Below are 14,278 nucleotides of genomic sequence, written 5' to 3'. Positions count from 1 at the left end.
AAGTCATGGCCTCATTAGCTTCAAAAGCATTTGATGTGGAACTTGCTAAATTAGCAACACAGCAAAAAGTTACTTTATTCAGAATATTCCATTTTGAACAATTTCCATATAACACAATTACAGTAGGTCAGCATTACTGTATTAAAATACAGGCAATTAAAATATCTGAGAATTCATCTCCTATTTAATACAACATCATAGGAAAGTCACTGTGGATGTTCCTGGGGCACATCAATGTCATCATACCCAGGGTCCCCTTTGTCCCCCTGGAGCAGCCATGGGCTCTCTTCACCTTCCCCAGGATCAGCTTCCTCTCCAAAGATGAACAGAGAAGAGCCTGAAATAGTAAAGTATGATTAGAACTGAGACAAAGGGGACCAGACCATGTTGTGGAAGTGAGTCAATTAAGTGGTGATAACAAAGCACCCCTGGGACCCAGGTGTGGGCAGGGAGGTTCAGGCTGTTTCACATCAGTTACAGTGAGGATGGATCCCGGCTGTCCTCTCAGATCCGGTTCATGTGGTCTCTGGGGCCTCAGTGCATGTGGAAACCCTGCATCACAGGAGACCTGTGCTCTCACAGGAGCTCTGGGAAGACCTGCCTCCAGGCTACACAATCAACAGGGAGATGCCCAAGAATGGTAACAACATACCAACGAATTTAATGTTCTCCTCTCACAACTGACAGACGTGAAATCACCATGAGAGGGACAGTGGAGACAGGCAAATATGAGTTCCTCACTCACAAACCAGCTCTGCTCTTAGTTAACTCCTGTTCCCAAATGTCCACAAAGAGTATCAAGGTACAACCACAGGACACCCCTTCCCAGGGACCACACAGGCCCTCAGATGGAGAAATGTTCTTTTCTAGAGAATGAGTGTCTTCTCTCTGCTACTGAAAAGTCTGGAGCAAATTAGACTTTAGCTGACCACAAACCCTGGTCTACGAACTACCAACATGGCTTAATGTTAAGGCCACTGCATATCACAGATTTTGTACATTAGTGTGGACATATAAACAGAGCTCATCTTAAATTATCAGAATACTTCACAAATTCAATACTGCCGTACATTTTTAAAAATCTCTGACTGCCTTTCATGTATAAGACAGCACAGAAGAGTTATCAAAACACTTGTTCTATTGGATTTCATAAATATGCTCAAATAATCAAGTTTTCTTTTCCTTTTGGCCACCGAACAATGCTTGTGGGATCTTAGTTGCTTGACTAGGGATTGAACTCGAGTCCTAGCACTGAAAGTGCAGAGTCCTAACCACTGGATTGTCAGGAAATGCCTTAATCTGTAAATCTTAATGCAAGCATATCACACATACAGTGAAAATTTATGTTGCAGTATGGAGACATGAATGCCAAAAGGAGAATGATTCCTCACTGCCAAGGAGTGTGATAGCATTAAAGATAGCATACGGTTGAGACTGTCATGTCCAACTCTTTGTGACCCTATGGACTACAGCTTGCCAGACTCGTCTGTAAATGGGATTCTCCATACAAGAATACTGGAGTGGGTTGCCATTCCCTTCTCAGGAGATCTTCCCAACCAGGAGGGATCAAACCTGGGTTTCCTGCATTGCAGGCATATTCTTTACCATCTGAGACACCAGGGAAGCCCATCAAATTCATGGGATTACTGATGTTTTGAAATTCTAGAGAGGCTAGGCATGGACGAGCCCAAATTCACCATTTCCAGGACAGAGACTGAAGACTGCAGGAGAAGAGCTGACCCCACTCACCTGTCTGAGACCTCATCCCATCTTCCTTCTCTGGGGGCACTTCCTCTTCTCTCACCTGAGAGGCAGGAGGAGCCCCAGGCACTGGTACCTCTTCAGCATCATCATAACCCTCACCAGGGGCATCAGTCCTCTGATCTGAGGGCAGAGTAGGGGTCAGATGAAATCACGGTAAGTGGGTTCGTCTGGGAAATACCTAAGATCCCTTCTGACCCAGAGTTTCTGAGCTGCTAAATAGAGGCACCTTGTTTCAAAAGATTTTTTTTTTCTCTAAGACCATGTTTCAGTTTGAAGTGTCCATAAGCCAAAACATGATTTTACACATCTTTCTCAAAGGAACTCTCATACCATTAAGCATTACTAAAGCATTTTGACAAATTGTGCTTTCCAGATGTTATTTTTAGAAACAGTGTGTTTCTGTTATGATTCTGGACACAGAGAGCCCAGCTCCAAATGTGAGACATGACAGAACAGCCAGAGAAAGGGAAGGATGGACTCCATCTCGACAATGGATGCTACTGCTCCATCCAAGGAAACCTGTTTCCCTTGCCTCTCATCTCTATGACGGAAACTCTCCTCCCTAACACCCAGCTGAGGCAGGTCCACCTCTATTACCTGGAGCGGATCTGGAGTCCTTGTCGTCCTCACCATCTGACAGGTAGCCTAATGTGGAGACAAACATCACACAATGCACAGAATGACCCTCCCCACACCGAAGGGACCAGTGTTAAGGTTGAGAAAGAACAGGCCTGGCTCATGCAGTGTAGACTGAGGCTGGGGGCTCACAGGGCTCTGAGAGGCCATCCTACCACTTTGGAGGAGCTGCCTCTTGTGAGTCTGGGTCATGCATGGGGGCTGCGGACGCTGAGAAGATGAACACGGCCAATGAGAGGTGACAACCAGACGTCCCAGGAGGGCAGGCAGAGACACCCACCTGCAATGTCCAGAAGACCCTCCTTCTGTGTCACAAGGTAATCGAGCTCTTCATACTCAGCTTCAGCAAGAGCACCTTCATAGCTTGAAAAGGCTGAGAGATGTCCCAACAGGTCAGAGATGCTGCCCCAGACACCCTGGTCCAGCAGGCTGAGAGATCCCTCGGTAGGTCAGAGATGCCATCCCAGATACCCTGATCCAGCAGACAGTGCTCACACAGGGCTTGTCGGGACCTCAGGATAGCTTCCCACCCAGTGCACCTGTTGGCACCTTCTCCCCTCATCTGGCCCTGAATACAGCTCAGACCCAATTCTGTCTCATCTCACAGGGGAGGCTATGACTTATGAGAGTTCATATACCAGTCCTAAAAGCCTCTGTCTACTCAGCACTTAGAGCTCAGCACAGAGCACATGAAGTTCTGCAGACTCAGAACAGACACCTGGCCCAGCTTCCCCTCCTCACACCTGCCCCATCTCCAGCCTCCACACACTCCCCCTGGACCCCAGTTCCCCCTGCAGCCCACCTCTGCGCTCTGCTCTCCATCTGAGCAGCTGAGTCACCAGGATGATGAGGACAAGGAAGAGAAGGGCTCCCAGGATGAGGCAGAGGACCCCAGGCAGGGAGAAGATGCCAGGGAGAGGATTCGAAGCTGGTCTGGTCCCTAAGAACAGGAAAGAGGGTTGGAGGAGGTCCTGGGCAGAGAAACCCTCTGTGCCAGAATTTCCAGGAGCTCTGAACAATGGTGTCCCAGTCTCAGATACAAGTACACCAACAGTGATTCTCCAGGTCTCCTCCTCAGACAAGCCAACCTCACTTCAGCGTGTTGCCCCAAGGCAGAGCCAGGGATTGTCACTGAGCTGCCCTGCCAAAAAAGCCTCTGAGGACCTGGCTCATCCCCTCTCCTTAGGCTTCAGGAGACAGAGCATCAAACAGTCCCTGGGACCTGAATGTCACTGATGAGGAGCAACACTCAGGGGCAGGTGGGAGAACCTTAAATTCTGCATCATGGGAACCAGACCCATTTGGACCCCGGGCATGAGAACATTCTGACCCCAGGAACCAGGGTAGGGGAGTTCCCCAACGTAACGCCCTGGTTTCTCCCCAACAGCCAGAGGCTCCTCAGACTGTTTCCTCTCCTAAGCTGTCAGAGAGCCCACAGAACAGGTCCCCAGAATCTGAGTATTCTCCCCTGACCATAGATGGATCACAGTACCTGCTATAGCTGGGGGCAATGTTGTCCTTGCACCTAAAGAGAAAAAAAGGAGTTTGGATAAAGGGAATTGGCCAGAATGCAGGGCAGCCCTTTTTTCACTCTTGAGCCTGGAATCACTGCTCAGTCTCCATGACATCAGTGTTTGGTCTTCCTGGCTCCCCCATCCTAGATCAGAGCCTCAGCACACGGGATGTCTGAACACAAACTCCCCACCACGCCCGACCCAGCCCACTGCCCCTGCGCTGCCCCAGCCCACCCAGGGTGGACCCCGAGCCCCTCGCTCACCAGAGCACCTCACACCAGCGTCCTCCTCGTGCTTGCAGTCGCTCTGCCCCCAGGGCTCCGCAGCACAGTCCCACAGGGAGGACTCCCGGCCCCCGCACCGCACCTCGTCCAGCCATATGCTCCCATTTCCAGGGCCGAATGCCGCAGTCCGCACGGCTTCCAGGGCCTGGCCACAGCCCAGCTGCTGACACACTACCTCGGCCTCTGCCAGGCTCCAGGAGTCATCGCACACGGTGCCCCAGGAGCCGCTGTGCCAGACCTCCACCCGCCCTGAGCACTCGCTGTCTCCTCCCCTGAGCCGGAGCTTCTCTCTGTCTGAAAAGGCAGCAGCCCCTCCTGTGACTGCCCTGGTGGGAGGAAGGAGCCCCTGGGAGCCATGGGGAAGGGGTGGGGCTGATGTACCTGTGCACGGGGCAGCACCTGGACAGCTCTTGGGTCTTCTTCCTGCAGAAGCAACGATGGGAAGCTCTGGATCAGGGATGGCTGGGGGAGGTCTTGTCCCCAAACATGAGTATCTAAGGTTTTTGGTCACAGTCAAATGACAAGACCACAGAAGCTTCATCATCTACTTGGCTGAGAGGGTCACTGTATCTTATCAGCAGCTGAAATTACTTTATCTAATTAGTTGTTTACCATAACAACAGCAAACAGACACAGAAACAAATACAAATCACACGTACATTTTGTAGATTCAACGAAAACCCATCAATTAGACTTGAAAATATTAAATCATACTAACGACATCCTACACGGTTGGGAGCGACACAGAAGCAGACAGTAAGTCACCTGCACACGAGATATAGGCTTCCTCCTTGGGAGAGCATGAGTTGTAATTCCAAGGGTCAGAAGGACACTGCCACAGAGAGTGGTCAGTTCTCTGGCACTGGATTCCATCTACCCAGTGGGGTCTAGAACCTTCCCTGAGACCAACAGATGTGTTGAGACTTCCGCTGTCCCCACAGCCAAGCTGACTGCAGATGATGGACACGGTGACATCATCCATGGGGTTGTGGCAGACACTGCCCCAGGTCCCGTTGTAGAAAACTTCCAGCCACCCAGCACACTCCTGGTCCTCCCTCACCATCCTGAGGGCCAGGAACTCTGAGATTGAAAGGGAGGAGACAGGACACAGTGAGCATTCCACTCAGTGCTCTGGGTTTTCCTCTCTCCCAGAAATAGTGACCATACACCCCTGACCCAGCGGAGGAGATGCCCACTGGGTGACAAGACTGACTTTTGCCTCCCTTTCACCTGACTGTGTGCATTATTGTCTGTACATCTATTTCTACCACAACAATGTAGATATGAACAAGGAGGAAGACCAAACGGGGCAGCTGCAGTGATGGGAGCTGAATCCTGATTCTGACAAAACTTCTAAAAGAACATGTGAAAGGAATGTGATGTGGACAGCGAGGTGGTTGACAGAATAATGGACCCCCAGAGATGTCCACAGCCTAATCCCCGAACCTGTGGCAGTTACCTTACATTTCAAAGGAGATTTTACAGATGTGATTAATAAGGACCTTGGGATGGAGAGATAAAGCTCAAATATTGTGGATTAATCATGTGAGCCCAGCCTAACACATCTTTAAACCCGCAATGCTGAGAAATGCACCGTCTTTCCCAGCTTCAGTCAAAGGGAAATGCGAGCGAGGGAGAATGGTTGCAAGAGGCACTGTTGTTGAAAAAGAATAAAGAGGGCTCTGAGCCAAGAAATGAGGCCACACAGGAAACCAGAAAAAGCTGGGAAAGAGTCCTGCCCAGAGACTCCAGGAAGAACGCAGCCCTGTGGACACTGGGATGTTGGCCCATGGAGACTCTCTTCAGACTCCTAGAAAACAGAACTGTAAGGGGAAAATATGAGTTTTCACTATGCCAGGCTCCTCTGTCTATAGGATTCTCAGGCGAGAATCCTGGAATGGGTTGTCATGCCCTCCTCCAGGGGATCTTCCTAACCCAGGGACTGAACCCACATCTTTTACGTCTCCTGCAATGGCAGGCAGGTTCTTTACCACGAGCACAACCTGGGAAGCCTAGGATTTCCAGGTGTTACTTCCACACATAACTGCAGAGTGAGCCCTGCTTTCAAGTGTTAACTGTAAGAAACAGCTCTGTCAGGGAACACTGCTGAGAAGAAAGGACCAGAATCTCAGCTGATGCAGGAGGAAATGAAAGCACCTGGTCTTCACATCTGCTGGAAAGACAGGCTACAAGGGAGGAAGCCTCCTTCTCTGGTCCTTTCAGCATCTCTCCCTCAGGGCTCAGACCCCCGTCCTCCAGGGCCCCCCCTCCCCCAGCCTGTGGACAGTGTGGAGTGCTGACCTGAGCAGATGACCCCCGCGTCCTCCTTGTGTCTGCAGTCGTGCCTCCCCCAGCCCCGGGAAGGGCACCTCCACACGTGGGACTCCTTTCCTGTGCAGTTCAGGTCGTCCAGCCAGATGGGCCCTGATCCTGCCCCGAAGTGAGCAGACCCCGTGGCATTGAGGGCTTCTCCACAGCCCAGCTGCCTGCACACCACGCGGGCATCGTCCAGGTCCCAGCCGTCATCACAGATGGTGCCCCAGGAGCCCTGGGCAAGGATCTCCACTCTCCCGGTGCAGAGACCTCCTCCGTCCACCAGGCGGAGCTGCCTGCTGTCTGAGGAGAGAGAAATGGGACGATGGGGTGGTGACCTTAGGGGTTGACGGTGTTCTTGACTGGAGAATCCCAGGGACTGGGGAGTCTGGTGGGCTGCCGTCTATGGGGTCGCACAGAGTCGGACACGACTGAAGTGACTTAGCAGCAGTAGCATCTTCTGTTCTGTGGGACTCTCACCTAAGCAATAGGGGGCGCTCTCCTCTGAGGCCGCAGAGTCTGCTGGTTCAGACACGGAGTCGTTGCACTGGGGCAGCACCTGGGTCTGGTTTCCTGCAGAAACAGCAATGATCAGGGGTCTGGTTGGGTTGAAGAACACAAAACTGAATTAAATAAATAATAATCTAGTGATGGAGTTTGAGATGAAAGCTGTAACAGCAGTGAAGTTATTATAGAGTTCAGTTTCTCCATGGAGAGGTCTGCTTCTGACAGTGCCACAATTTTTGTTTAAGCCAAGCTTTACACTGAGAACGAGTTAAATAGTGTGTTCTATACCTAAATCTATATCTAAACAGAAGAAGCAAAACAAAATCTTTTCTGAAAGATTGCTATAAGTTTTTATCTTCTGTGTCTGTCACTAAAAGAAGAAAAAAGCTCATATAAAAGAGATCAAATGAAAAACCAAAAGGAAAAAGAAGACATTCCCCAAAATTTCCCCAAATATTCAACTATTAGAGTTACCTGACAGAGAATTTAAATATTCCTGATTAAAGCACTCTTAAGATTAATTGACAAGATGTGTTTCTTGGCAGAGAAATTTTAACAAAAAAGAAATAAAAGTTCAAGAGCTAAAAAACTTAATATTTGAATTTAAGAACTAAAGACTGAATGTATAAGCACGTTAGAGCAGCATAAGGCAGTTCTTAAAACTGAAGATCAAGGACAAATATTCTATTAGGTTGGTGCAAACATCACTGCGGTTTCAGACCATGAATTTTAAATCATTATTATTAGGCTCAGACATATCTTTATTAATTAAATTAGGAACCATTACAATCAATACATTTTTGCCAGTGAGAAATTACTTTGTTTTTTCCTATAGTGTAAAGCTGTGCTTTGGGATTTGATGAAATCTTGGGAAGTCTTTCCTGCCTCCTGTTGGTTGTGGAAGCATTTTCTCTGCAAAAAGTTGTCGAGATGCTTGAAGAAGTGGTGTTCAGTTGACAAGAGGTCAAGTGAACATGGCAGATGAGGCAAAACTTCGTGGCCCAACTCGTTACACTTTTGAAGCATTGCTGTGTGATGTGTGGCCAGGCGTTGCCATGGAGAAGAATTGGCGCCTTTCTGTTGACCAGCGCCGACTGCAGGTGCTGCAGTTTCTAGTGCGTCTCAGTGATTTGCTGAGCGTACTTCCCAGATGTAATGGTTTCACTGGGATTCAGAAAGCTGTAGTGGATCAGACTGGCAGCAAGTTTGGCCTTGGGAAGTGCTTTGCAGCTTCTTCTCAGGCCCACCACTGAGCTAGTCATCACCAATTGTTGTATAAAATCCTCTTTTCATCACATTCAATAGAGAAATGGTTCATTGTTGTTGTGTAAAATAAGAGAAAATGATGCTTCAAAATGACAAGTTTTTTGATTTGTGGTCAGCTCATGAGGCACCCACCTATCAAAATTTTTCACCTTTCAACATTTGCTTCAAAGGCCAAACGACCGTAGAAAGGTCAACATTCAGTTCTTAGGCAAATTCTCATGTAATTGTAAGAGGATCAGCTGTGATGATTGCTCTAATTGGTTGTTGTCAACTTCCAATGGCAGGCCATTGCATTCCTCATCTTCAAAGTTCTCATCTCCTCTGCAAAACTTCTTTTTTAAAAACGTTTATTTATTATTTATTTGCTGTTGGCTTTGCAGGGTCTTTGCTGCTGCTTAGGCTTTCCTCTAGTTGTGGCAAGTGGAGACTAGTCTTTGTTACAGTGCGCAGGCTTTTCATTGTGGTGGTTCTCGTGTTATGCAGAACAAGCTCTAGGGCTTCTGGGCTTCCGTAGTTGTGGTTCCCAGGCTCTAGAGCACAGGCTCAATATTTGTGGTGCACAGGCTTAGCTGCTCTGCAGCACGTGGCATCTTCCTGGACTAGGGATTGAACCTGTGTCTCCCACATTGGCAGGCGGATTCTTTACCTGAGTCACTATGGAAGCCCTGCAAAACTTCTTGAACAGCCACTGCACTATATGTTCAGTAGCAGTTCCTGGGCCAAATGCATTGTTGATGTTGCAAGTTGCCTCTGCTGCTTTACGACCCATTTTGAACTCGAATAAGAAAATGACTTGAAATTGCTTTGTGTCTAACATCATGTCTGTAGTCTAAAATACATATAAAATAAGCAGCAAGTAATAAACCATTAGCAAAATAAAAAGCAAGAAATACACATTAAATGATGTGTAACATAACCACATTTATTTAAGAATATATTCCAATATCAAATGACAACAACAACAACAAAATTCAACAATGTGAAAATCACAATTACTTTTGCACCAACCTAACTGCAGGTCACATGGTAAGTGTCCTGGTTAGAGTGCTGTGTAACAAATTTCCCCCCAAAATTTAGCCACTGGAGGAGAAAATATATACTTCATTTTGCTTGAGACTTCCTGAGTCATCAATTTGGGAAAGACTCAACAGTTCTGTCTTGAGGTCTTTCAGTGCTTGCACTTAGATATCATCTGGGGCTGCAATCAGCTGAGAACTTGACTGAACCTGTGGTTACATAAGGAAATTCCCCCATAGTATTTCAGTGGTAAAGGGACATCATGACAGCAACCTAATCCAGAAAGATTTTATACGTTCAGAGAGAAATGAGACAAAATGAACCAAAAACTAGCATTGAGGGATTCCAGTTAAAGGTCATCTGGAAATGTTTATATTATTCTTCTAGCATTTCAGTGAGTCTAAAATTACATCAAAATTTTTTTAAAAAATGTTAAAAGGTGAAAACAAGTCAAAGACAATTCATTCCTAGGACATCTTCCATAAAAGAAACACTAATAACATTTAAAAATAAATAAAATGCTTAGGAAAAATGTAGAAGAAGGTGGACAAAACTTCTGAGAGAAATTCAAGACCTAGCTGGATGGAGGGATGTATTATGTCACTGGCTTCCCAGATGGCTCAGTAGTAAAGAATCTGCCTGCCAGTGCAGAAGTGGGTTCAATATCTGGGTCAGGAAGAATCCCTGGAGGAGGGCATAGCAACCCACTCCAGTATTCTTGCCTGGGAAATCCCATGGACAAAGGAGCCTGGCAGACTGCAGTCCATGGGTCTCAAACCAGCTGGACACAACTTTGTGACTAAACAACAATAAAAATTATGTCAATGAATTGAGAGAACCAAAACTGTCAGTCAGTCATTCTCAAATTTCTGTGTAGATTAAATCTAATCTTAATCAAAATACCCTTATGCTAATTTTTTAGGGAGTGTGAAAAATATCAAGCAGATTCCAAAATTTAGACAAAATACAAAACACCAAGAATGTTGATGTATGGCAAAACCAATACAGTATTGTAAAATAAAATAAAGTAAAATATAAAAAAATTTTTAAAAAACTGATTATTACACACAAAAATAAAAAGACTATCCTCAATGATTTAAAAAAAAAAAAAACACCAAGAATGACCAACACAGTCGGTAAGAAAAGGAACAAAGTTAAAGGAGTTAATATAGAGTAACCCCTGTAAATTAAAATTATCTAGACTTATTACAAAGTTATAGTAATTAAGAAAATGTTGTATTGGTGCAAAGATAGATAAATGATACAGCCGAACAGAATACGGAGTATTAAAAAGGACTCAGACATATGTGCTCTTCTGCTTAAGATAAAGGTAGCACTGCAGTGGGGGAAAAGTCTTTTCAGAAGAAGATTCTGAGTGAATTGGATGTCCATGTGAAACATGACTTATCTTACACAGATATCAATCCCAGAAGGAACATACAATTACATGCAAGAGAAAAAGAAACTTTTGTAAGATACTCTAAGAGAATATTTTCATGATCTTGGAGTAGGGAAAGTTCTTTTCAAAGGGATATAAGAAGTATTAAATATACAGGGAAAAGTTGGTAAGTTATATTAATATTTCCTTCAAGTTAAAAACTTGCTTCATCAAAGGATACTGTACCATTAGGAAAATGAAAAGAAAAGACCAAATGTTAAACACACAAAATGAGTAACATATATTTGTGCCCAAAGTCACTGTCATGCTACATTCTAGCATCATATTTATAATAGTCAAGAGCAGGAAACAACTCAAATCTCTAACATCAGTTGAATGGATCAATGGCCATGTTATCAATGAAAGCACTATTCTACAGTAATAAAAACGAATAAAGTACTGCTATAAACAACATCATGAGTGAATCCTAAACATAATGTTGAGTCGAAGAAGTCACACACAAAAGAATACACATTGTGTGATTTTATATAAAGTTCAAAAACTGATAAAACACTCTGTGATAGTAGAAGTTAGATAAGCAGTTCTCCCTGGAGAGGAGGGAGGCCACAGTTATCAGAGGCAACAGTGACTCTTGGTGCTGGGAATGTTCTCTTTGCTGCTCTGGGTACATGACAGAAGTCTACACATATTCCTTATAGGCTGTTTTCTATGATCATATGTCAATAACAATGTTGCTTTAAAATACATTATTCCTCTTCATCCTTCTTGCCCTAATCTGAAAAATGAGTGAACAATGAGAAGCACCATATTTTATCATGAAATATCTTCCAAAGCCAGTTTTCCCTCACTTTCTGCTCTTCAGGACATTTCACTCCAGGAGCATCCTGAGTACCAGTAGCCCTTCCCTCTCTCTTACCTGAACAGATCACAGAGGCCGTGTTGTCATGGGAACAGTCAGGACCACCCAAGGCAGTCACAGGGCAACTCCACAGGAAGGACTCTGCCCCCGAGCAGTGAAATCGGACTGTTGAAATCTGGTCACCTCTCTCCACCAAGTGTGGTCCTCTAGGGGTAGAGATGGCGACTCCACAGCCAAGCTGACGACAGACGACATTGGCATTGGCCAGACTCCAGTGGGAGGCACAGAGCGCTCTCCATTGTCCGGAAATGTTTATCTCCACTTGGCCCTCACACTGAGAGGAGCCATTCGTCATGAGTCGGACTTCTGAGTACACTGGTAGAAGAAGACAGAAATTCAGAAAAATCTCATGATTTCTCACCTGAACAAAGTGTGCAGGGAGGTTAGTCCTGACCTGCATCTCACCTGAACAAATAACCTGAGCAGCTCCACTGTGGTGACAAGTGCCCCCTGGACAGGGCACCCTGGGGCACCACCAGAGCTTACGTTCCTCCCCCTCACACCTGAACTCTTCAGCCCAGACCCGGCCATCAGACTCTCTGAAGAGCTCATGTCCCAGAACAGACACAGCCTTGCCGCACCCCAGCTCTGCACAGATGACCTGGGCAGTGCGGAGTGTGAAGTTCCCGTCAGACACTGGGGTCCATTCTTCTCCAGGACGTACTTCTACCCGTCCTGAGCAGGGTCCATTGTCTCCAACCAGACGCACAAATCCTAAGAAAACAACAACAAGAAATCCAGTGAGTGCCCATAGTCCTGGTTTGGCAGATGGAAACAATGTCACAGGCAATAATGTGAAAACTTTTCTTTTTCAGGAGTGGCGCCTGGAGAGAGAATTGGACACTTATTCTCAGAATTTCATGAGCAAGTATTTTCATGAGCAAGTTTCTGAAAAGAAACCCTGAAGGATTTTCAGGGTCAGTTTGAAATGGCTGATTTCCAAAAACATGCATTTTGAGGTTAATTAGTAATGTGAATTCCTCATCTAGAAGCCTGAAAACTACAGAGCCCAAGGATACTGCTCTGTAGTGGGCACCAGACTCAGATTCAGAGCTGAACTAACCCAGAATGAAGTAGATCCATGGGCCGCAAAGGTTAGAGGACTAAGAGCCACACAAGGTTAGAAGGCCATCCTGAGGTTTCTGAGGCCAGAATACTGGCCAGTTTTCTCTCAGGAACCGATACTCAAGTCACTGAAGATAAGGAAAATCATGCGGGCTGGATCTGTGAGTGCGCGCTGAGAGTAGACAGACTTCTGGCTAACAGGAGGAAAGCTAGACATTATAAGAAGCTTTCACACATGTTTCTCATAATTTTTCATGGTGAAAAATTCCGAGAATTTCTTAGGTGACCTGATTTTGGAAAGTTATCCAGAGATCAGTTTGGATAGAAAGAAAGCTCAGAGTCATAGAAGAAGGGGCTGGTCATAGCCATCTTTCTTGAAAGCTTAGAATTTATCAAAGAACCTGGGAGAGAGTGAGTTCTCAGTGGGAGCAGGCAAAACAGCTGAGGTTTTTGATTACTTCATACGAGACATGTGAACTTTAGGAAACGCTAAAAAGTGAAGATAAGTTAAAGTGTTTTAATCCTGTCTATATGCTAACTGTTTCTTCCTTTCCTATTTGGATTCTTGAGAAATAGCTGCTATGCTGTAAAGAACGAGAGGAAGAGGAAGAGAGCAGAGGGCAAATAGTGAAGTGAAGGGAAGGTCACTCAGTCATGTCTGGCTCTCTGCGACCCCATGGACTACACAGTCCATGGAATTCTCCAGGTCAGAATACTGGAGTGGATAGCCTTTCGCTTCTCCAGGAGATCTTCCCAACCCAGGGATCGAACCCAGGTATCCCGCATTGCAGGCAGATTCTTTACTAACTGAGCTACAAGGGAAGCCCGAGAATAGTGGAGTGGATAGCCTATCCCTTCTCCGGTGGATCTTCCCAATCCCGGGGTCTAACTGGGGTCTCCTGCACTGGAGGTGGATTCTTTGCCAACTGAGCTATGAGGGAAGCCCAGAGAGCAAATAAGCCATACATAATTCAGAAGTTTTCAAATTGCAAAAGCCTCAATATGGATGAAAGATAGAATACTTGGGGGAAATATTTGTCCAACAAGTTTTTGACACCTTTTATCCCCTGTGCTCCTCCCATCAACCTCTTCACCCTGCCACCTTTCCCATTTCTCCCGCTGCAGACAAGAGAAAACAATCTCAAGAACCGCAAATGGGTGGAAAGGAAATTCTGAAAGGGAAGACCTTCTGTAGGAGTGGAGTGAGGTAGGGTGTGTGGTAGGTTAAATGGGGAGTGGATGGGGTATGAAAATGAGAGAGAAACCAAAGGAAAAACTCATGATCATGGTTTGAACTTCAGGGACCACACTTTGGGTAAAGGAAGGTAATCCAAATAAAAAAGAAACCCACAACATAAAACACTTTCTTTAACACACTTGTCTGGTTTCGAAGTATGCTCATGATTATTTATGTACATGGTGAAATTCTTTCTGGTAAAGGATTCTGATTATACAAATATGTGAACTTTGAAGGTTCAGAAAGAATATTGTAAAAAAAAAAAAATCTACTACAGAAAACAGAAAAAAACAAACAAACAAAGAAACAAAAAAAAACAAACAGAAAAGACCTAAGAGAAATTAAAGACTTGAAGGA

General features: G+C 45.6%; 1 protein-coding gene across 2 annotated transcripts in view; it reads right to left on the bottom strand.

Annotated features, from left to right (window-relative positions):
* Positions 1 to 46: 46 nt before the first annotated feature.
* LOC132657158 (antigen WC1.1-like) overlaps positions 47 to 14,278 on the bottom strand; it is a 55,232-nt gene continuing 41,000 nt past the window's right edge. Inside the window, exons 9-21 of one of the 2 annotated variants that reach the window (XM_060413453.1) lie at positions 12,025 to 12,333; positions 11,617 to 11,934; positions 6,992 to 7,084; positions 6,500 to 6,814; positions 4,964 to 5,278; positions 4,580 to 4,621; positions 4,178 to 4,492; positions 3,893 to 3,925; positions 3,203 to 3,340; positions 2,681 to 2,773; positions 2,362 to 2,409; positions 1,750 to 1,884; positions 47 to 337 (exon numbers count right to left, since the gene is read on the bottom strand). In XM_060413453.1, the coding sequence (XP_060269436.1) occupies positions 207 to 337; positions 1,750 to 1,884; positions 2,362 to 2,409; positions 2,681 to 2,773; positions 3,203 to 3,340; positions 3,893 to 3,925; positions 4,178 to 4,492; positions 4,580 to 4,621; positions 4,964 to 5,278; positions 6,500 to 6,814; positions 6,992 to 7,084; positions 11,617 to 11,934; positions 12,025 to 12,333 (2,285 nt within the window). In that variant the 3' untranslated portion in view covers positions 47 to 206. Of the gene's footprint in view, positions 338 to 1,749; positions 1,885 to 2,361; positions 2,410 to 2,680; positions 2,873 to 3,202; positions 3,341 to 3,892; positions 3,926 to 4,177; positions 4,493 to 4,579; positions 4,622 to 4,963; positions 5,279 to 6,499; positions 6,815 to 6,991; positions 7,085 to 11,616; positions 11,935 to 12,024; positions 12,334 to 14,278 lie in introns of those variants that run through there. The other variant, XM_060413454.1, reaches the window with a different exon arrangement.

The sequence above is a fragment of the Ovis aries genome, chromosome 3, assembly GCF_016772045.2.
Source record: "Ovis aries strain OAR_USU_Benz2616 breed Rambouillet chromosome 3, ARS-UI_Ramb_v3.0, whole genome shotgun sequence".
Lineage (NCBI taxonomy): Eukaryota > Metazoa > Chordata > Mammalia > Artiodactyla > Bovidae > Ovis > Ovis aries.
This window is presented reverse-complemented; position numbering and strand designations above follow the sequence as displayed.